This window comes from Melanostigma gelatinosum, assembly GCF_949748355.1.
Source record: "Melanostigma gelatinosum genome assembly, chromosome: 3".
Classification (NCBI taxonomy): domain Eukaryota; kingdom Metazoa; phylum Chordata; class Actinopteri; order Perciformes; family Zoarcidae; genus Melanostigma; species Melanostigma gelatinosum.
Window position 1 is genome coordinate 10,944,110 of NC_136636.1, and position 22,937 is coordinate 10,967,046.

Sequence of the window (22,937 nt, forward strand, 5' to 3'; positions counted from 1 at the left end):
AGTTTCCCACTGAGTTAACCTGAGCGAGGACGCTCTGTTAACTGTGACAGCTGTAATGCTACAAAGTTGATGGCCACAGCCCCAGTACCAGCTTTGTTTAGCTAGTTTCCCACTGAGTTAACCTGAGCGACGACGCTCTGTTAACCGTGACAGCTCTGTTAACTGTGACAGCCGTAATGATACAAAGTTGATGGACGCAGTCCCAGTATCAGCTTTTGTTTAGCTAGTTTCCCACTGAGTTAACCTGAGCGAGGACGCTCTGTTAACTGTGACAGCTGTAAGGATACAAAGTTGATGGCTACAGCCCCAGTATCAGCTTTGTTTAGCTAGTTTTCCACTGAGTTAACCTGAGCGAGGACGCTCTGTTAACTGTGACAGCCGTAAGGATACAAAGTTGCTGGACGCAGTCCCAGTATCAGCTTTTGTTTAGCTAGTTTCCCACTGAGTTAACCTGAGCGAGGACGCTCTGTTAACTGTGACAGCTGTAAGGATACAAAGTTGATGGCTACAGCCCCAGTATCAGCTTTGTTTAGCTAGTTTTCCACTGAGTTAACCTGAGCGAGGACGCTCTGTTAACTGTGACAGCCGTAAGGATACAAAGCTGATGGACGCAGTCCCAGTATCAGCTCTGTTTAGCTAGTTTCCCACTGAGTTAACCTGAGCGAGGACGCTCTGTTAACTGTGACAGCTCTGTTAACTGTGACAGCCGTAAGGATACAAAGTTGATGGACGCAGTCCCAGTATCAGCTTTTGTTTAGCTAGTTTCCCACTGAGTTAACCTGAGCGAGGACGCTCTGTTAACTGTGACAGCTGTAAGGATACAAAGTTGATGGCTACAGCCCCAGTATCAGCTTTGTTTAGCTAGTTTTCCACTGAGTTAACCTGAGCGAGGACGCTCTGTTAACTGTGACAGCCGTAAGGTTTACAAAGTTGATGGACGCAGTCCCAGCTAGCATCCAAGTTAGCCTGAGTGAAGACACTGCTAACTGCGAATTACGTCAGATGTAAAGATTAAATCTCCATGTACACAACGCCAATGCGGACTAGTGTCTCACAAAGTTTGCCTGAGCAGGAACACTCTGCTAACTGTGATAGCCGTAACACTGTGAAGGGCGGGCCGACAGCGTAATTCTACGCTCTCGTTAGCGCGCCACTCGATTACTAGAGCGGAAGCGCTCTGCCAACCGTGGAACAAACAACTGTTATAGAAAACAATGTTAATCGATCTTACCGATTGCTGTCATCACGACTTAGCTGACCCTTATCAGACTGGTGACGACCGATGATAGGGGCGTTCACCAGTCCGGGGCTCGATGTCCGAACGGCGAACACACCGTTCCCTCCGAAGAGGGACAGCTCGTCGCAGCCTTTGGAGGGCGAGAGAACCGCAACTCCGACCGGTAGTCACAAGGCTACAGCGACGAGCTCTAATATGTCTTGATCGTAGACACATCCTTGTTTAAGCTACCATGGTAGCTAACCTGCGACGCGAGAAGAAAAAAAGGACTGAGCTCAGGATGACACCGGAACTTATAGATGACGGTGGTCATCCGAGGTCACACGTGACTTTGTTGATATAAATATTCGACCTGCGCATGCGCGAGACGGGATACATCCAGTGTTAAGCACTGCCTCTGGCGGTCAGTAAGGATGAAATAGAACCTTATGCTAAGCTAGGCGTAGCATTTAAACTCTTCTGGGTAAAAATCATTTCTTTAAAACTGGTACAATTCTTTTTCTTTTCTCAAATGTGTCAAAAGTCAGATTACTGAATAAGTAAGAAAAGAATAATCTGATCCATTTATTGCAGTTTGATATGAATGCAAGTACCCAAAGAGAGAATTTGAACTGTCTTTTTTCCGCAGATCGCACCTGTAAGATGTGGAACCTGGTAACAGGTCAAGAGATCATCACCCTCAGAGGCCACCCAAACAACGTGATTTCAGTCAAATATTGTCCTTCCTCCTGTCTGGTCTTCTCCGTCTCCACCTCGTACATCAAGGTGTGGGACATCCGCGACTCTGCCAAGTGTGTCCGCACGCTTACGTAAGTTTCCTCCCAGCACCCCGCCACATGGAACGCTTTGGAGCAGTGGAACAAAACAATTGCAGCTCAGGAGATATTTTTTAGAAGCGATTTAGGGACATGCTTTTTCGGTTCAGTGATCTATCAAGTTGCAGAAAAGTGACAAATTAAATGTTTACGTAAAATGCATCCACAGGATATGACAACAGTAAAATCTCTCTTGAACTTTTTGGCTTTTCTTTACCCCAAACAGTTCATCGGGGCAGGTGGTTTCGGGGGATGTATGTGCGGGCACCACCACCCGCACCATAACATTTGCTCAGGGTGAGTGTCAGATTAACCAGATAGCCCTCAACCCGTCAGGATCTGTGCTCTACGCTGCTGCTGGGAACACTGTTCGCATGTGGGACCTCAACAGGTATATTTGTTCATTAATCAATTTAGTCACAGATTCATTTTTTCATGGAACTACTCATCCAATTGTTTGTTACAGTATGAAGTCAGTCAGTCATGTATGTATGTATGTATGTATGTATGTATGTATGTATGTATGTATGTATGTATGTATGTATGTATGTATGTATGTATGTATGTATGTATGTATGTATGTATGTATGTATGTATGTATGTATGTATGTATGTATGTATGTATGTATTCATGAACTCCTTCACTGATTAATATTCTTAGTCATCCCCACCTTTGTTGGTTCAGTCCGACCGCCAGCCCTAAATTATTTTTTGACGTGGATGTATATATTCACTTGTCAGATTTTAATCAACCAGAAAGTTAATTAACATCTGACTCAAGAGATTAAAAAGGCTGTCAAAAGAAAGAGCACAAACTCAGCACTGACGTGTGCTTGAGTATGTTCTCTACAAGGCACCTCTTTCTGAGATCCAGCAGCTTCGCTGTCTTTATGCATCTCGAGGGAAATGATTCACAGGTTGGACCAGAGAGTTTACGCTGAGGAGCTCAGACCCAATTAATGATGCATAACAGCCCCCAGAAATGAAAAATTAATGTATGAAACATTTCTTCAGTATCGTCTCTGCCTATGGCATTGCTGTGTCTCAGTAGTTTTGCTTCACTGACGAGATGGAAAGCGATTTCATTGAGTGAAACCTTGAAAATGTATTACACAGACGTTTGGTTCACCAATTATGGTGTGTGTGTGTGTGTGTGTGTGTGTGTGTGTGTGTGTGTGTGTGTGTGTGTGTGTGTGTGTGTGTGTGTGTGTGTGTGTGTGTGTGTGTAGGATGCAAGGAATGGGGAAGCTGACAGGCCACAGCGGCTCTGTCATGTGCCTGACAGTGGGACAGTCTCTGCTGGGCAAAGACCAAGTAATCACTGGCTCCAAAGACCATTATGTCAAGGTACCACACACTCTGTCACACACCCACGTTCAGACCATACCCGAGTGTCACAGATGCAGACACATCTAGTCTCCTGCTCCCTCTTCTCTCCTCAGGTGTTTGACGTGGCAGAGGGAATGCTGGGTAATATAGGTCCAGCTCATAACTTTGAGCCGCCCCATTATGACGGCATCGAGTGTTTGGCTGTACAGGGAGACGTGCTGTTCAGCGGGTCCAGAGACAACGGCATCAAAAAATGGGATCTAGAGCATCAAGAACTCACTCAGGTGTGTGTCTGCATGTAGAGCATGTGTTTTTGTCAAGATATGTGTTATTGATGAAGAAGGGGCTTTTTTCTAAAGCATAAAACACGTTTCTTTCACTCTGCTGACGACGTACAGACACTCGCTAAGGGTTATTTGAAATCAAGACCGCATGTGTTGTCTGTTCCTACACAGTACCTACACAGTACGGTATGTGAGGTCAGCGGGGTTGAGTTCAGCAGGCAGCAGAATTATTTTACATTCATGTTGATGCAGAGTTCATCCATCAAAGTTTAAAATCCTGACGTTATGGGCTGCAAGCCTGCAGGTACAAGAAGCCCATTGTTCTCTTAGGCTATTAATTCATGACATCTCGACCCTTAACTCGCTCAAAGCCAGACTTTCTACACGGTGCATGAAGTGCAGATAGAGTGCCAACACAGTACAAAGGGGCTTTGGGAGATTATTGTGGGGAAACTATTCCTTTTGGTGAGGAAACCAAATTTGAATGTGCTTCTAGTGTGCAGTCATGGTTTTGATACTCAATTGATTGTTTACGTAATTAAACATTTAATTGATTGAAAATTAAATAAATGATTTTGCAGCTAGCAGCTCTGTTAGGCTGTGTTTAGTCAAGCAGCACTTTGAGCTAAATGATAGTGGCAGCATGTTAACATGCACACAGTGACAGAGATAATATGCTGATGTTCAGCAGGTATAATGTTTATCTTAGTTTAGAGTGTAAGCATGCGAACATTTGGTCATTAGACTCCCCAAAAAAAACAACACAAAGTACAGCTGAGGCTGATGGGGATGTCATTAGTTTAAACCAAAAGTATTAGACAAATTAAAATTTTGCCCTGAGAGTGACGCTAGTTAAAAAGTCAGGGGATCACTGAAGGCTCTACAATCTATCCTGAGGGGGGCATGAATGTCTTTAATGGCAATCCATCCAATAGCTGTTGAGACGTATCAGACAGACGGATATTGCCATCCCGGCCACTCGCTTACCATGTTTCTGGGTCAAGCTTCTCCAATGTGAGGGTTTGCTACCTTTCTTGTTTTATTCCATTATGAGAGAACCATTGGTTGGACATTTTTTACTATTTTATAAACTACATGATTATTTAAATGATTAATTGAAGAACTAAAGAATTGAGAATATAAATAACCATTAGTTGCAGACATTTATTAGAAGAAAATAAATCTGTGCCCATTCAGTCCCAGTAGAGATTGTATTTTACTCGTTATCTGACACGGGCTTTGCTGGTAAAGAAATGTGCTGCCTGTTGAGCGTTCAGTTGGTGGACAGCTCCTTTCGTGTCTTCCTTTTCCCAGAGGGGTCTCTCTGTGGAGAAGGTCAACAGAGTCTTGTTATGTCAGGGTGTTGAAGCACACACGCATCATAGCCACATGTACCAGAGAGGAACGTTATGTGTGTGTGTGTCTCTTTGTATGCATGTGTTGACTCCTGTGATGTCTCTACTGCATCCCACATTGGTGCTGCATATGTTCACCCCCCCCTTAAGAAAAAAAAAGAAAAAAAAGCAACAGAGCCCATTTACAGCGCATAAAAATCGGACCAATGAGAGAACAGTTTGCTCGCGCGTGGCGTTAGTTTACAATATTTAGTCCGCTGTTAAATGTTGCAGTGTGAACACAAACCGAACAAAGGGGCAACTGCAACATTGTATCATATTAATCCCTGAATCAGAACAAAGCAAACGAACTGAAGGTGTGAAAACGCCCTGAAACACTGCAACAAAGTTTCAATAACTTTCAGTGACACAAGGCGTCACTTTTAAAGAGCAATACGGATGCGAGGACACACGCATAGGCTCAGAGGCAGATTATCACATTTAATTTACAATTAATGACCGACTAATGTAGCCAGGATGTCTTCGGACAAAGCGATGCGGCGCGACACAGTGTTGTTGGACACCGGGATCATGTCCAACTTTTTTGCTTCTTTCTCCCCAATCATACATTCCACCATCTCTCCGGCAGCTGGCAAGCTCACGTCTTCGGCGATTGTATGCGGTAGCCCCTTTCTCGCTATTCTGTAACCAGATATGAAGCCCGTAGTGCGTCATTTATAGACCAACACATGAATGAGACTCCAGTTGTTTTTGGCTGTTTTGTAACTCCTCCAATTTCGATATAAACAATGTAAGGGGCTTTTGACTTGCACTGGCATGCTTGGTGTTCAGGTGGCGACGTAAATAAGAGCTTCAGACTGTTAGCCAGAACCTCACTGCACACCACGCACTGTGGCTTTGGGGAATCTGCGTTGCCAATCCAAGTGAAGCCCAGACACACATACTTTTCATCATATTTCCTCTTTTTTTCCCAGTCTGATGCTCACCCTCGTTTCCTCTTTTTTCACCTTGACTCCGCGATGGGCCCGATGCTCCCGATTTGTCTGTGCTATCCCTTCCTCCTTTTCGGTCTCCTCCGTCTCATCTTCCTCTGACTCCCGTTCGATTTCTTCTCCCGGTCTCTCCCCAACCTCTCCGTTCCCCTCGCCTCCGATTCCTCTCTCTCTCTCTCTGTCCCTCTCCTCTTTTACGACTGATGGCTTCAGATGTCCCACCTGACAGTTTCCCCGATTTCAGCCAGTTTAGCATATTTAAATGAATGTTGCTGAATGCATGAAGTTCGCTGTTAGCTGACGTTAGCTGCACAAGCTAGGCTCGCTAGTGTGTACACTGGCGGCAGGCGGCAAGACTGCCGGAAGGAGCTCAAGTGCATTTATTAAATTGTACGTTTTTAATTTTAAATCTTACAAAGGGGATTTTTATAATTCATGTTTTTATTTTGTGAAAAATCCCACTTTTTAAATTAAAATTAATTTTTTTTTAAATATTTAATATTATTACACCATCAGACGCCATTACACTTTTCCTCTCGCGCACCCCCTAGAGGCACCACCCTTTGGGAATCCCTGTTCTAGTGCATTATAATGCACCTTGTGGGTGGATGTGGCTTACTCATTTGCATACGCAGTAACATGCATATTAATCAGCACTTTCTTGTTATTTGCATAAGTTGTATTTAGCCTTTGTTGATCCGAACAGAGAAAACAAGAACATAAGACATTACAGTTTCCATTCAAAGGCTGAATTATATCAGTTCAGTCAGTGCGGTGGTCTGCGGCATATAACCTTAACCTCATTTGTGAAGCAGCAAACACAATCCATTTTACAGCCTCTCTAGCTCTGTAGTCTCTGTCTAATTATGTAATAGGATCAAATCGTGGCTTAGGGTACAATAGAATATATTACAGTCGACTCTGCCTCCTCCAGGACTTCTGCTGCTCCGACCCGTCTGTTAAAATGCATACGCCATAGTGTGTTTCTTGGGAGAATATGGGAAGCAATTTATTTATAATTACTCAATTCTAGTTTCGTGATTCCCAATTGCTTTATAAAAATATACCTCCCAAAAAACAATTTCAGGTTTGTGTGTGGTGTGCTGGTTTGTCGACATGCCTATGGCAACTGTTGCTGCAGTGTGATGTTGCTCTCTATGAGGTGTTGGAAAGCACTGACACGTTTTTACCCACTGGTGTAAAGTTGTTAGAGATGGTGAGGTAGAAGTAATATGTGTGAGAACTTTCTCCCTTTTTTTGGTACCTTCTATTCCCCTTCTACGGCTCTTATCGCACTCCCAATTACCCCGTGGGCAGGATTCCTCCAATTCCCCTCAACGTTAAGGAAGGATTTCTAATTCCTCAACTTTTCTGGCCTCTAGATCCGAAACTAACAAAAACAAATGCTGACACCCGGAATCAGGAAGTTGTCCTGTCAGCTGTCATGGTGGGAGCTTCACATAGATTATACTGAAATGGTGCTATGTTTTAAACCCATTTAATATTCATGCAGTTACTTTAAAATACATGTATATCAACATTTATATTAGTTTTCGACAAGATGGAAATGCAGATGATGTTTTGATTTATAGGCGCTTAGAAAAAGTAATCAACTTCAGTTCAGCGCATAAATTAACAGCATTGAACGTGGCATACTGCACTGACTGATGCCAGGTCTAGTATCTATGAAAACAGCATTGATGATCAGACAAGAGCCCCAGCCATACTGGATTTTAAGGGTCAATGGCATCGATCTCTGAGAGTTAAAGAATTTAAATATGATAACATCATATCAGCCATATGGTTCTTGTTAAACGAATTATTGGCCGACATATAATTCAATACTTATATTGACGGAAAACTGATATCAGACGTTTTATCAGCCAGCCAGTCTTTCAGTCGAGCTCTAGAGAATGGACAAAACCTATTATGTCAGTGGCCAATACATCCTTGTTCTCTACAGTGAAAGACTATTTTGGGCAAAGAGGAAGGCCACATGAACATACTTAACAAACACTTCACAGTTAAACATCAGTTTTCTGCCAAAAGACATAAACATGAACTTTCAAACCCTCAAGTATATTTTTGGGTAAGCAGCAGGAATCCAGGATTTCCTTCTACCGACCTGCTGTCTGCTATGTTGTAAACAAACATTGTTTCTGTCGGTCTCTAGTCATTTGTTTCAACAGTTTCTGTGTTGTATTGTGAATCATGATCTTTTCTTGAGAGCTACTCGTGGTGTTTTTAAATATACTCCTTTCTTTATACAAAGCGATGTGAAATCTGCACTACATTATTTGCTACGTTGCAAATTATCGCATAATTGGATAATGTTTCTCACAGCATGTGTATTGTTCTTTGCTTGGACTATTGTTCCGTAAGAAAAGCTGAACAGAAAGACGACTCAGAGCTGTGTTTCAAGGTAAAATCTCCTTCAGTCAAAAATAATACTGATTCATCATTGGGCTCAGAAAGCTGAAGAGGAAAAACACATGCTTTCTAATTGCAAACAAAGAAAAACAAATTAGTATGTTCGCTAATCTCAAATGCTGTATGAAAATAATGAGTGACAGAAGCAAATCAAACGCAACATGAACAAGTAGATTAATGTAATAAAAGTTATCTCCCGGTGCATGCGTTCCTCTGTTTGGACCTAAATTAATAAGCCTTGTGTAAAATCTAAATCGTTATTTGTTTGTTCTGTATTTTAAGCTGCTGACTGTGTTTAACATCTCAACGGTGCAGTGCTGCCTCATCTGTGTCTCTTTGATTAATACCGAAGTCCTGAAAAAAAGCGGAATGTCAATTTTGAATCTATTTGTCTGATGTTTTTGTCAGTGTGTTACAATTTGTTCCTCGCAGCAGAAGATGAGCTGCAGGAACAATTAATCCAATACTATCAGTATCATGTAGACATTAGGTCTGACCATAGGGTTGACATTACTCATAAATGAGCCTTCAGACGTTGCCAAATACTTGCTCAGTCATTTGAAATGAAGACAATTGAAACACTTCCTACTAACTTGTATGATTCTCCTCACACGTCGGCACCCTTTCTTTGCTATTTCTCTCCTGTTGCTTTATGAACCAGCGGCTCATGTCAGAGTTATTATCTTACGAAACACACGACAGATGAATCATGTTTGATTTTATTGTAACATACTGAACATACTGAACATTATTAATGAAACACTTATAGAATATAACTGGTGCTTTCTTAGGAATGCAATAACTCGGATGACTCACATTCCTGATTTTTATTTATATTTTAATGTAGAAACAGGAGATTTCGGCGAATATAATTATCTGTCTCTGCTTTGACTCCACAGCAAATCCCCAACGCCCATAAGGACTGGGTGTGCGCTCTGGCATATGTCCCGGGCCGGCCCATGCTGCTGAGCGCCTGTAGGGGCGGCGTGCTGAAGGTGTGGAACGTAGAAAACTTCACCCCCATAGGAGAGGTCAGGGGTCATGAAAGCCCCATTAACGCCATATGTACCAACTCAAGACAGATCTTCACTGCGTCCAGGTAACAACAAAAGAAATGCAAAAAAGAAATCGCCAATGAATTGATCCTGCTAACATGTATTGCCTGCCTGATATGTCTCATTCCTCTGTGCCATAGAGCTTGATGGTTGTCCAAAAACGATTTAACATAATTTATTAATCCCAAATATACCTTTCACTGCTGCAAATACTCACTAGAGCACAACATGTGTGTTAATCTGCTGCTGAAAATAGCCCCCAATATTTAAATCATCAGTATCACCAAAATGGGCTTGGAGCTCAGAGCCATAGATGAGGTATGGGAAGTCAGAAGCTACCGAGAGATGAACTGTAATGCGTTGTTAGTTTTTGTTTTCGTGCTATTTGTTGACAATAGCAAGGATATATAATAATGCCAGCCTTATCAGGAGGGTTTGGAGGTTGGGAACATGAAACATAGTGTTTAGAGAGAGAGAGAGAGAGAGAGAGAGAGAGAGAGGAACACTGGAGAATGATTCATACTCTTTTCATCCCAAGCAATAATCTGCAGCTGTGTGTCAGCCTCTGTAGCTCAGAGAGTGGGAAGCTACATCCTGTTTTTCTCCAAATCTGTGTTTTGCTGAGCTCACAGCTACGTCAGACAATGCTTGTTTACTGTTTGTGTGTATCTGAGTGGGGCCTTCTGCGTGTCTGTGTTCATTCTTTTTCCACTTTTCGTTCAGGCTATCACTGAAGTTGACTAACTTTCTACTTCCTCTTCTTCCTGTCTTCTCCTCTTCTCACTCTTGTTTCGTCACTTCTTTTGTCGTTATCATCTCTTAATGCTCTTTCGTCTTCTTTTCTTTGGACAAATATTTCCTCTTATTTTGTCTCTTCAACTTTGCCCTCCTCCTCCTCTTCCTCCTCCTCCTCCTCCTACTCCTCCTCCTCCTCCTCCTCCTCTTCCTCGACCCCAGTGACTGCAGGGTGAAGTTGTGGAGCTATGTGCCAGGCTTGACCCCGTGTCTTCCTCGACGGGTCCTTGCCATCAAGGGCCGAGCCACCAGCCTCCCATGATTGCCTCTTCTCCGCTCACCAACCCTCCCTTCCTCTGGTATTCTCTTAAAGTTCCACCTTCTTTTCCGTAATGTGTTCCTTGTATTTCTTTGGGTGGTCCCTGCGCTCCTCTGTTTGCTCCTGTTCTGTTTTTATCCATTTGTTCAATTTTGCTTCAATCAATTCTTCTGTCATTCTTTTCTACGTTTTCTTTTGTTCTTTTGTTTTTTGACACGCTGCTGTTTGACTTCTATTTTTTTTTTTATTGTTATGCTCAGAATACGTTTTTTAACGTTCTTTTTTTATATATATATTACTTTTTTTGTTTCACTTATGTTTTTTTTATTGTGTGCAAATTAGCCTGCTGTTCCTTTAAAAAAAATATGCCGATTACATTTTTTTTTTTGCCAAGTTAAATACCACTGAAATGCGTGAAATAGCTAACCTAGCACTATCTAGTCTGGCAGGTAAAACCCCCGCATGACTATTGTACATTAACCAAACAAGATATATTCCTTTATAATTTGTGAGGTTTAGAGGTGCTGGTAGGTCACCTTTGAACAACGCCATGCTAGCTATTCCCCCTGTCTCCAGTCTTTATGCTAAGCTAAGCTAAATACTTGCTAGCTGTAGCTTCATATTTATCACACAGACATGAGAGGGATGTCAATGTTCTCATCAAACTCTGGACAAGAAGTGTATTTCTCCGCAAGTGTAACTTTTTATTTAATCTTTATTTATCATTCTTGTTTGTCTTCTTTTCTGGGAAAGTTGGAGAGGTGTTTTCTTTTACTGACACCATGAGAGCGGTCTGTGATGAAGTTGGTGTGTGATGTGCACTATTAAGTCAATCTCTTTGTGCTGTGTCTGATGCACTGATGTACAATGGTTTGTTTTAGAAAGGAAGACTGTCTTATTGATGTCTTGTTATTTCCTCCCTTTGTGTTTTCTCCTCGCTTCCCTTTGCTCATCATCTCACCCCTCTCTTTTTGTCTCTCTCTCTTTAGCGACAAGACAGTGAAGATCTGGTCGTCGAAGGTGTGGAGGAAGAGGTGATAGCAGAGGTGGTTCTTTTTTTGTCGCCCATCTTGCTGCAACTTCAGCTCCTGCTCTGTGACCTGCTCACTTCTATCAAAGAGATGTGGAACTGCAAACACCGCTTCAAAGGCAATCAAGGTGTTGTTTTTCTTTGTCAGGGTGCAAATTGACAAAGCAGAGGCGGAATATGTATTCAAAGGCAAAAAACTATTTGCCTTTCAGATTTTTTTTTTTTTCACTGCCAATTTTAAAGAGCCATTCGGGTGTGACGCTCGGACTATATGAAGCGCATCTATCTCGCCGTGGATTCACCAGGCAGAACTATTTCTCTCTCCTGACATTAAAACTACCACATCCTGGTGTTAGAAGGAAAAGAAAGTGTCCTTCTGTTCTTTCACCAAGGTTTCCATATCCTTGTGGAACAGTGACAGAGGAATCCGCTTAAATACGTGTGTGCTCGTGTATCCATCTAAAATTGTTGATGTTGGGTAAGGAATCACTGGACAATTAGGAAACGCCATTGTTTTTCACACCGGAAACGCCCTCCAATCATTTTGTTTGAAGTCGCTCTCGGTATCTCACTGAACTTTATTGTGTTCCACAAGTCGTTATATTTTTTTTTAATGACTTTTACTAATTTATTATTTTCCCTACCTCAGTTGTTTTGGACTTTGGCGTGAGGTGGGAGGGAACATTTTTACAGGTCTCTGTGCAAACACCTGGTGCTTGACATCTTGAAGTCTTTATTGTATGCCTGTCTCTTCATCTCTGTGTGGATGTGTCCTCTGTAGCTCTCTGGCTATAAGACTGTCTAGCTGCTGACCCTGCAAACAGGAAAGCACACGACCAGCAGTGCAACTAAGGTAGCACTGGCCCCGGAGGATCTGACAGAATTGTAATATCGGTTCTGAAAACTGCTAACTGCGGCAAAAAAACACCCCCACCCATGCAGATGCACATGACACAGTACGTACCTACAGCACACACTCTGAAGACATTTGTGAGCCGGGTACTTCTGTTGAGGCCAAAGTGCCAGATCATTATCTCAACTATCCTACAGTATGTGGCCCAAACTTGCCATTCATCCTCCACACAAATGGTAATAGGAGCCCTATCAGTTCCCCCCTGCCTGCTTTCAGCTCCACTCTGATTTTTAAGGTTAGCGACTGTATCGGACTGACCAGCCTTACTAAAGAGTGAGCCTCCTTCTCAGCTACGGAACTTCTCTGGGAAGCCAATCTAATTAGAGGTCTCTAAGCTCAGGCTGCTTTTCAGGCAAGATTACTCTGGGGGGGGAGAAAGTAGGTCAGAACTGAGAGGGATTTCTTATTAGAATCCCAATTTTCTTCCACCCACTGTTTGCTGCTACATTTAAAGAGTGGGAGAAACTTCCCGTACCCCTGCACTGATGTACAAATCTGTTTTTGTGGTAGATTATATGTGTGGGCAACACACATAATGCGCAAACCGTGGACACACTAAAGACAAGCTTTCAGTGGATGTTTCGGTTATTCGACTTGCTTGATAGGTCGTGGCATCCCTCACTGTGTTGATTTAGTGTCTCTCTCATGAAAGACATTCAGCACTGCACTGACACACACATACTGTATGCACACACACACTCCTACAGGCAACAGTAGTAACCCAAGTCTTACACGTCAATTCAATTCTCTTTTTGTTCTATAATGGATAGTAGCGACTAGCATTCACACCCCTTTCAGTTTAAAAACTTGAACTTTTGCTTCATGCAGCATTTAAGAGCAAGTCATGTCATGGTATCAAAATACCACAGCACAGAATCCTTTTGTTCAGCTCTGACATATCACTCAGTCCTGCTGTTGAACAAAAGTGAATACTTTGGTCATCGAGTACACTTTTGCTTCTAAAAAGAAACATGTAGTTTAATTCAACAAAGCTGGGATCATAAAACTGCTCGACATACTTTCTGCAAAGCCTCCTCTGAGCAGGAGTACGTTCTGATGATTGTTGATGTAGCCGAAAGCAGCTTCAAACTCAAGCTGCTTACATTCTCCTAAAGTAATGATTTGGGTTTTGGGTTTATATTGTTGGGGAGTGCATTGAATGCAGATGTGTGGATGGGGGTGATTAAAAGCGTTGTCGGTTTTCATATTTTGCCATTCTTAGAAACTCAGGTAAAGGTTGAAGGATATTGTTTGTCAAGCTTAAGTCATTACTTGACCGTGTGAATTTTTGGTAGCTCTTTGAATCGACCAAATGCATTGTTTGAGAGATTTATCTTTTACGTTGGGACAAAGGTACTATTATGTATCATCCTTTTTTTTTGTAAAAGACTCATTTCCATGTTTTTTTTTTGCATTTGATTCCCTTTACTTGTTATCTATATACTGTGCTTTCCTGTACAAAAATGTACACATCTTATCTTCCAATCTGGCCAAAGCTGAAAGTCTTGTAACTCTGAGAGGATGGGCACTGATCTTTGACCATAATCACTTGTTTAAAATATGCATAAACTATGGTAATTGTATAATAGTAAACTGGAGTGAGCGGTACAGACTGTGGTCAGTAGGGAAATTAACCTCCACAACATAATGGGTTTCATACTATCGACCCTGAGTCAAACTCCACTGGGCCCTTCACTGTACACTACGTCTTTATCTTCGCTCATAAGCCAAACTGACCCTGCTCACCTGCTCTTTGGTGGATTTCATGTGATAGTAATGCTAAGACGGCCGTTATCTCAGTTCTTTCCCTTCTGCAGACTCCTCCTGAATGCTGGAGACGATGGTGTGGTACTGTAGCTTTAGGCACTCTCTCGGGTGCCCTGTGCTTGTGCATTTGCTGAAGGATGCACGAGGTTAGTGGTGCTCATTGGTTGATTGGTCGCCTCACAAAATAGCAATTTAGTAGTCGATTAATTCCCCCTGCTGTTGTCAACCTCAATGTTTGATACCTGTGTGGATTCATCAAAATCTTAGAGGGATTCTGAAGCATTGACGGTCAATGAATTATGCGTAAAAAATATAGCAAAGAATTCATGCGTGCTTCACAGAATACGCTTGCTTGGAAGATTTATGTATATAAGCAGTGAAGCCCTAATTACCGAAACGACCTTGTTATCTGGCCTTGTATCAGCCCCACCCAAAGCTACCCTGAGTTGTTTATTCTGCCGAACTCATTACCTGATGATGTGTAAATAGATGTGTCATACCTTCTTTGATGTTACAGAGATTTAGCTGAGGTTAACTGACGTCTTCCTCATCAGATGGCCTCAGAATGATCTCTGCAAGTTAGGATTTACTTGCACTTTGGATAATGAACACTGCTGTGAATACTCTGTGAATTGTTTTTCAGATATGTATTAAGCCTATTTTTAGACTTAGTTTACAAAGACAGAGTTTGAGTCCCAAACGAGGCTTAAAGCACTGAAGTTGTACTGAAAAAAAAAAACCTGTTGAGCTCAACAGTAGGTTTAGAAATAAAATACATTAATGTTTGTGCTGATGCAGTATGTAAGTTAACAGTCAAGAAGGAGAAAGACGGTCCCCAGTAGGTCCCTGCCTTTAAAGTCCTCTTTTCAAGCAAATATTTCTGGAGAGTGAGAATTTTCTCTTTGACAAGAGCAGCATGCACAAGCTGTGTAGACACTCGAGAGCCCATCTCCATCCTTATGTTCCCGGCTGTCTGCTGATATTCTGACATGTTTCCTATTAATACTACTGACCACAAACAGGCTCTACAGGAGGATAAGAGCTCACCGTAATCTATTTCTGCTGCAACATTCGACTCAGGAAAAGAAAAGGTTGTTATCACACCAAATGTACCGTCCCGGATTGATACAGAAGCTGAAGCCAATGTTCTGGAGCCAAACGTGAAAAAGAAATAAATGAATCAGTTGTAGGTTCCTGTAGGCACGAATAGCATCTAGTTTAATTTGGAAAACTGTTCAGCAGCCTTGATCACTATTTAAAGCCACTATGTGTGTAGTTGAACATTTCTGACTTTGGTCCCCCCCCCTTAATTATTTATTAGTGTTAAATAATCTTGTGCCAAAAAAACAATGCACCCATGGATCTCACCTGGTGACACAGAATTCATTGGCCATATCGACCATTACGGTTGCTAAGCCATGATTGGACAATCGCTGCTTGGGGGCGGGGTTTAGCAAATGGTCAATTGGCTGGACGCAAAACATAAACGGCACCAATTTTCACAAGCAAACAAAAAAAAAAAAAGAAGATGTGTCGTGTCTGTAACCAGTCCGTCTGGTATTAGGTGTATAGGACCGCAGGACGGATAGAGTAGGAGAGCCCAACCATCTTATGACCACTAGGACGTGAAACCCAAGAGTACAGCTCAGCTTCAGCCTTTTGCCTCAGCCACCCGGCCTTACTGCCTTAAAGAAGCAGAATGCGTATATGTAGGACATTGGTAAACATTCACCTTATATCCTGAGTGTGTAACAGACTCATTCTGAGGATTGTAGATTGTCCTATAGATTGTGGAACGCTGCTCTAAGTCAGACAACGTCTCGGCTCACTTTATCAGTGTGGCTGAATAGACTTTGCTTCAGCACTTTGCTGCTCGTCGGTGGATTGCTATCATACACCAACTTCTCTGCGGCTGCTCAAGTCATTTTTCTCCATGAGTGTGTTGTCACGTTGAGCTCACATATGGTAATACGATATGTGGCAGTGAAATATGTACTCATGGGTTATAAATGCAGGGTCAACGGTCATTTGTGCCTTGTATTGCGCAGACTACTCCCTCTGAAATGAGTGTAAATGTGTGTACAGTTTTTTTTTTTTTTATATGACAATGTGCATGTGACCGAGCCATGTAAAATATCGAACTGTAAATAAGTATTTAATGAAGGATCCAACATTCCCTCAAGAAAATAAACAAGTTAAAAACAACAGTCTTTTGAGTCTTCTGGTGTGAATATTGTATATTGTCTTCTTTCTTCTTTGATTGGGATTTTATTTTTATTTTTTGTATTTACCCAGCAGTCTGCAGATTACTTTTAGCTCTTGATCTCCTCTGTTTTATGTAAAGACCAAAGTTGGTCAGACAAACAAAGATCCTTCACCTTGCAGATGGATGTGGAGTTTATTTATCGTGTGGAGATAAACAGGCAGGTTGTGAGGGATGAGATGCAGGTTTGGGGAGATGTTTTTCACCCTGATGCATTTCTTTCTATACTTCAGGACTTGAGATACAGACTCAGAACTCATACATCTCCATTTCCTTTGCAAACTCTGATCATTAACTCATGTCAGGCTGCGCTTGTCCCAGCCGCAATGGGAGACGCAAGCTCTGTGATGTACGACGGCCATTAACGCCTCCGAGGAGGCAAAACACATTTGAAGATGCCAGTCGCAAACAAAAAAACATCCATACACCAACCCTGTCACGTCCCAGCAGTACGTGCTCCATCTGCACTCTAACAAACTCCAAATTCCATTTGAATGTATTTGTCTGTTTCATTACACAACAACATACTTGTAAGTCTGTTCTTGCTTGCTGATCCATCAATCTCTGTCCTACTCTATCCATCATCCTGCAACTGTGAAAGTCCTTTGACATTTTGCCAAATGCCGAGAAAATAGGAAATGTTCCATATTGATTATGATTGCAAGTGGGTAAACTGAAATTAATTGAACTCTATTATATATTATGTCACAAAATGTAATTGTATAGTATGTTGAAATAAAATACATGAAAAGTCACAAGACATCATATCGAAAAAGGTAATAAAGAGTTAGTAGAGTATGCTAAAGATGTATAGTGTAGTATTCCATTAAACATATCAATAGTATGTCAAACAAGTCAGAATAGTATGTGAGAAAGATTCATACAGAATTATGGTATAGTAAGTCATAAAAGTCATAGTATAATATATCATAAAAGTATAGTGTGTCTTGTTAAAGCCATAGCATAGTCGTTGAAAAGTCCCAGAATAGAATGTCATAAAGAAGTCATAACAATACATAGTATAGTATGCCATAACAAACACATAAAAAGTCACACTATAGTATGTCATGAAAAATGAATAGCATGCCGTAAAACGTCGTGCTATGTGCACATTCCTTAAGAGCTTGGCCAGTAATGCCCTCAGGATCAGGTGCCTTGTCCAGGTTTATCCTTTTGACAGATCTGCCCTCAATATTACGAGTGGACATTGGTTCTGTACCTGCTCAGCCTGGGAGACATTATCTGGTAACTATTCAAGCTGTAACTGTATGGATGAATACAGCCCTTGTCTATGATAATGGGAGTCAGATCAGATGATGCAAATGAACTGAAACCAGCAAATAAATTAGACTGATAATTAGCAGCCTCTTGGAAACAAAGTTGAACGTAGAGAATGATTGCGATGGATAGAAGAATGACGACAAGGAGAAGTAATTCAGTTAAGAGGACTGGCTGGGGAATATGAAGAAGGCTCTAAAAATGCAATAAATGAGCAATAGAAGTTCAAGAAGGGAAGACTAGTAATGATATTTGTGTCTAATGGAGGATGCAGAAGGCAGCACTACTGACCTGACAATAAGTGAGGTGAGCTGAGAACATACTGCTCATATACAGCCAGGTATAGGAGATGGAACGAACTATTTCTTGTGGATTTTTGCGTTTACAACCTCGAAACATATAAAGGTGAATAGCAATGGAAAAGCAACCTTTGTAGCTAAAGCTTGACACTATAGGTGATCAACTTTACCCTACATAAATTCACTGACAGGAGAAGAAATAAGGGAGAGACTTGACTTCATACAACACGAAAGGATTTCAATGCTATGGGAACCAATGAGCATCTTCAATAAAGAGTCCTACTGTTTCTCAGATACACACAGCGTGCACTTGCACGACTGCTGAACAAAGCCGTGGACTATCAACTAAATAGCATGTTTAATCCCATTATACACTCGCTCTTTGAGCCCAGCTCTGCAAAGCACACACATACTCTCTGCACACTACTGGGTTTAGGCACATCAGAGGGACACGCAGTCATTCATGAATATGGATGGATAATTAAACACAGTGCTGATTAGTTAGCTGTTAGTAGTGTTAGTAATAAGGAAGGATAAGGACAATAAGGAAGACGGTTCATTAATATAGAAATTAAGCCAATATTTCTTGTTCGCTGAAATGGAAAGACACATCTGACTCGTTAAAAAATATTTAACAACATCCAAATGTGTTTTTGATGCAAATACTTTTAAATACATATATTTGTGGATTTCTATTGTTTTTGTCAGCATTGATTTACATATATACAGTATATATATATATATATCTTTCTGTGTTTATCCATCAACATATTAATATTGAGAACCCTTTTTAGTTGATGAATTTCTTTTGTATTTGGTGCTCTTCTGTTTGTCAGTTTCTCTATTATGGCTTTTATCTGTTATGGCGATCCACCCATTCATCTAAAATGCACCCTCTTGCTGCACCAGGAGTCATAGAATGAGTCACGTCCTCCTTCAAGAAGGGAACTGTATGTCCCTGGATATACTTTCTGACAGATGTTTACAACTGCAGAAGAAAAACACTCAGCCTACTCCTGCATGGTTGAGCAACACATTCATTTATTCATACAACTAACATTTTCTCACTGAAAGCTTATTCTTTACATAGATATTTTTTTTTTTTTCTTTTGCAAACTGTTTTAAATTCACTGTGTTTTCATCTTCATTCAGTGTCGATTTCTTGCTCTCACTTTGTCTTCTTTATTGATTCTTTTCCCTTCGCAGGCTGTTGTGTCTTCTTCCAAGGCAGGAAGTTGTAGGAGACCAGAGCTGTGAGGAGGTATGTCGCCATGCCAGTGTACTCTCCCAGTACAAGACATAGTGGCTGCGCCAACACGAACAGACAGAACACGTTCACCGACGCACGTTCATCCAGCTCCACCCGATCGTCCTGCGTTGCTTTCAGTACTCCAAAAAAATACATCAGTGCCACCGCCGGGTAGAAGGCCAATTCCACCATTGATGCTGAAGACGGGTTGCTCCCACGCTCTAGAAGACCTTTGGGTTTAACATGTGCACATGTGATGGAAAGCAGGTTGTAAAATCATCTGAAGTATTGAGTGAGAGTATTTTTAGAGAGCCACTCACCCGGGTCAGATTTACTCCCAATCGTGGACAGAATTCCCTCTGAAGTGTGCAGGTGGATCTGACAGAAAAACAGACTTGAACCTTTGATCCTTCGTCACAACAGCTCTGTTAAACATTATCTACCTCTCTATCAGGACACTTGGCAGTTCTTACCTCATAAAACAATCGACTGTTTCCTTTAGAAATAAAGCTCTCCTTGAATAAACTTTTGAAATAACAACAACACCAATCGTAGTGTTTTCATGAAGAAGCCACAGACAGTAGGCTATTCTTCAATTAAACTATTCTCATAGTCCACCAAATTGACATGTGTGAAGCGAATAACATGTCATGAATTCATTATGTTGTAAAAACCTGAACTTTACTTTCACATGGGCTGCATTTCAAACCATATACTTTACAAGCAGTGCGAACTGATTTGGCCAGAATGTAGCATGTGGAGTACGCAGCATGCAAACAAAAGCAAAATCTGCAGGAGCCGATGTCAAAATGACCCGGATGTCGTACTGAGTCGGTTTAAAAACTCTAGTATGCATCGGACCGGTCTAACTTATCGTATCCAAGCGGCTAAAAATAGCAAGGTTTTTACAATTTTATTACGGTATTTCATTACTAAGTTCAGTTTTGAGAATATTTGAGGCGATATTTGAGCTCGGGTACAGCCGGCCAGTCATGCTCAGTCGGCTACAGAGAAGAGGGTCACTTTTTGAGACATGACTCTTTTAAAAAACATGTTTTTAACTGACTAAAACTTATACACTCTGAAATTGAAACTGTTTTGTTGCTGTATCTGAAAAAGCCATTTGAGCAACTTTTGTCGAGTCGTAGGCAGTTTTGAATACAGCCATAGCCTTCGTTACAAATACTTCTGACTGTATTTTGCATAATTGCTTGTGATCTGAAATAAGTGCTTTCAAGCACATTCGAGGAGGAAATATTTTGAACTTGCTTCAGTGGGAGGAAAAAATGAACAGATGTAATTACGTACTGATTACTTTAAAAAGTCCCGGATGGAACCTTGGCCTGTGAGAGTACTTTGCTGCTCAGTCTGGTATTAATCTGGAGTTAAACCAACTCAACATATGCTCCTTTGGTAAACATAGAGGAGAAGAGCGCCAAAGCGGCGTCCCTGTAGGACTCAACAGTGAAATGTTAACAGCAGAGAAAATACTGCACCATTAAAACTTCTGGATGAGCAAGCTCATCTGATGAAGGGCAGCAGCAAGTGTTGAATCAAGGAGTTCATAATTAGTTTGAGCATTTGTGTATCAACTGTAGACCTGCAGGAAAGTGTGGTTATTTTTACTAGTATTGATCTGCAGCTGCAATTCAACAGCCAGCTCTTTGAATCCCCACTGCTGCTGCCTGAGGGAGCGTCGGGCCATTAGCCAGTCAATCAGCCACCCAGGCTGCTGTAGCCTTCCATAAATACCTAATGAGCGCTTGTCATTCCATGGGTCCTTCTGTCTGTTTGCTTGTTAATCTCCGAGCAATCATTCATAAAAGGCTTGGGATGTTTGTCACATCACCACTGGGCCACAGAGCAGGATTACACTCTGGGAGGGAACATGTGGCCCTTTTGAACTGGGCTTTATTAAACCCCCCACTACTCTACAGGGTAGAAGTAAGGTACCCACTTGCTTCTGCAGCAAGCAGAGACAAAGACAAAGTCTCAGCGGTCACATTTAATCCAGAAATGGAATGTAATATTAATAAGTATGTTTTATGTAGTGTATAATCATCTCAGAATAATAATGATTGTGTTTTCGTTACCTCAGAATGAGCCCTTATATACGGAACGGATCTTCTTCCCAGAGCTGGCCGCCATGTTTCTACTGTAGCCCAGAATGGAAACCTAACACTGGCTCTCGATAAGACCATTGTCATTTTCATGTTTTTGCGTCAACCACTGTAATGGTCCAACACGCTGGGCACAGGGGAGACGTTTCAGTTGGTAGCAAACTGCAACTTCACCACTAGATGCCACCAAATCCTACACACTGCACCTTCAGGATTGAATTGCCACTTTCACCATTTCTACATGATCGTCTGTTTTGAATTCCAAAAGATTTACTCTATTAGCTTAAATAATATTCCAGTAATACATACACTGTGATGTATCTTTCTCTGTGTTTATCAATGAGAAAATCCTTGCTTCTTTGATTGTGAGATTGTGAAAATCTGACGTTTTTCAGCATTGTTGTGTAGTGTTTTGGAAATACCTTTGCATGAAATCATGTCACTGAAAATGATAAAGATTCTTTATAGAAACACCAAAATGGGCCCAGAAATGAAAAATAATTGTGCTGTGGGAGAATTTTTCCATATATTGAAGTACAATACAATGTTCAATCTGGTATTGCGGTTTTATCAAGGTAAACCTGCAGTACCACCAATTGCTGATAATTTTTATTACTTCCTCTAACAGCCACAATAACAACCAATGGATGGTGGTAAATTTGAAGGAGATTTTAAAAGTGTGCGTCAGAGGCGGGCTCAAAATAACAACAGATTCCCTGATTAACTGGTATTTCCTGATCACCCCCTGTATTTAACAACAGCTCTTCATCCAACACATATTAATTTGTTCATTTTGTTGTGTTGTGTTAAGACAACTGAGGAATGTGATTAATCGAGAAAACAAATGTCTTCAATTTCAAAGTTGTGTGGGGAAAAATCACTCCCCACAGAAAAATCCCTTCATCGTTAGCTTCACTTGCTTGAAAGGGCATTTGTCTGGTTTTGCATAATTGCTTCAAGAAAGGCGATATTTTTGGAAAGCATGACTCAAGTTAGCATAATCACAGTAATTAGTTCTTAGGAAACTGCAGGAAGCCTGAAAGGGACACTTGAATCCCCTCTGGTGTTATTAATGTGACCAGCAGTACAAAGCACTGACAACCTCCTGGTCGTTGCAGGCTGACAGACGCAGATACTCGCTGACTTATTTTGCCATATTTTAGTGCTTACATACTTATTAACTAATGCCAGTTAGATAACAAACATACTTATTGTAACCCAAACCATGATATTCTCCTAAACCCGGTAGTTTTGTTGCCTGTGGAAAATATGGAGGGGGAAAACCATGAACAAATTTCAAACAACAGCCCCGTTGGCTTTAAGATCAAAGAGATGGAAATACACACCTGTTTTTATTAATTCAATTTGGTATCTGGAATCGTAGTTTGTGTGCCTCAGATAGTTTCTCAATGCTTCTTGTGCAGGCCTTCTGCATATTCTTTTTTGTCCTCTGAGCCCTGCTCCTGC

At 41.4% G+C, this 22,937-nt stretch overlaps 1 protein-coding gene across 1 annotated transcript in view; it reads left to right on the forward strand.

The window, feature by feature from the left end:
- kif21b (kinesin family member 21B) overlaps nucleotides 1-10,554 on the forward strand; it is a gene marked incomplete at its 3' end in the record, with an annotated part of 55,099 nt that extends 44,545 nt beyond the window's left edge. The window contains exons 29-34 of the mRNA XM_079297148.1: nucleotides 1,866-2,046; nucleotides 2,279-2,443; nucleotides 3,282-3,399; nucleotides 3,495-3,665; nucleotides 9,342-9,541; nucleotides 10,455-10,554. Coding sequence (XP_079153274.1) covers nucleotides 1,866-2,046; nucleotides 2,279-2,443; nucleotides 3,282-3,399; nucleotides 3,495-3,665; nucleotides 9,342-9,541; nucleotides 10,455-10,554 — 935 coding nt within the window. The remainder of the gene's footprint in view (nucleotides 1-1,865; nucleotides 2,047-2,278; nucleotides 2,444-3,281; nucleotides 3,400-3,494; nucleotides 3,666-9,341; nucleotides 9,542-10,454) is intronic.
- Nucleotides 10,555-22,937: the final 12,383 nt, after the last annotated feature.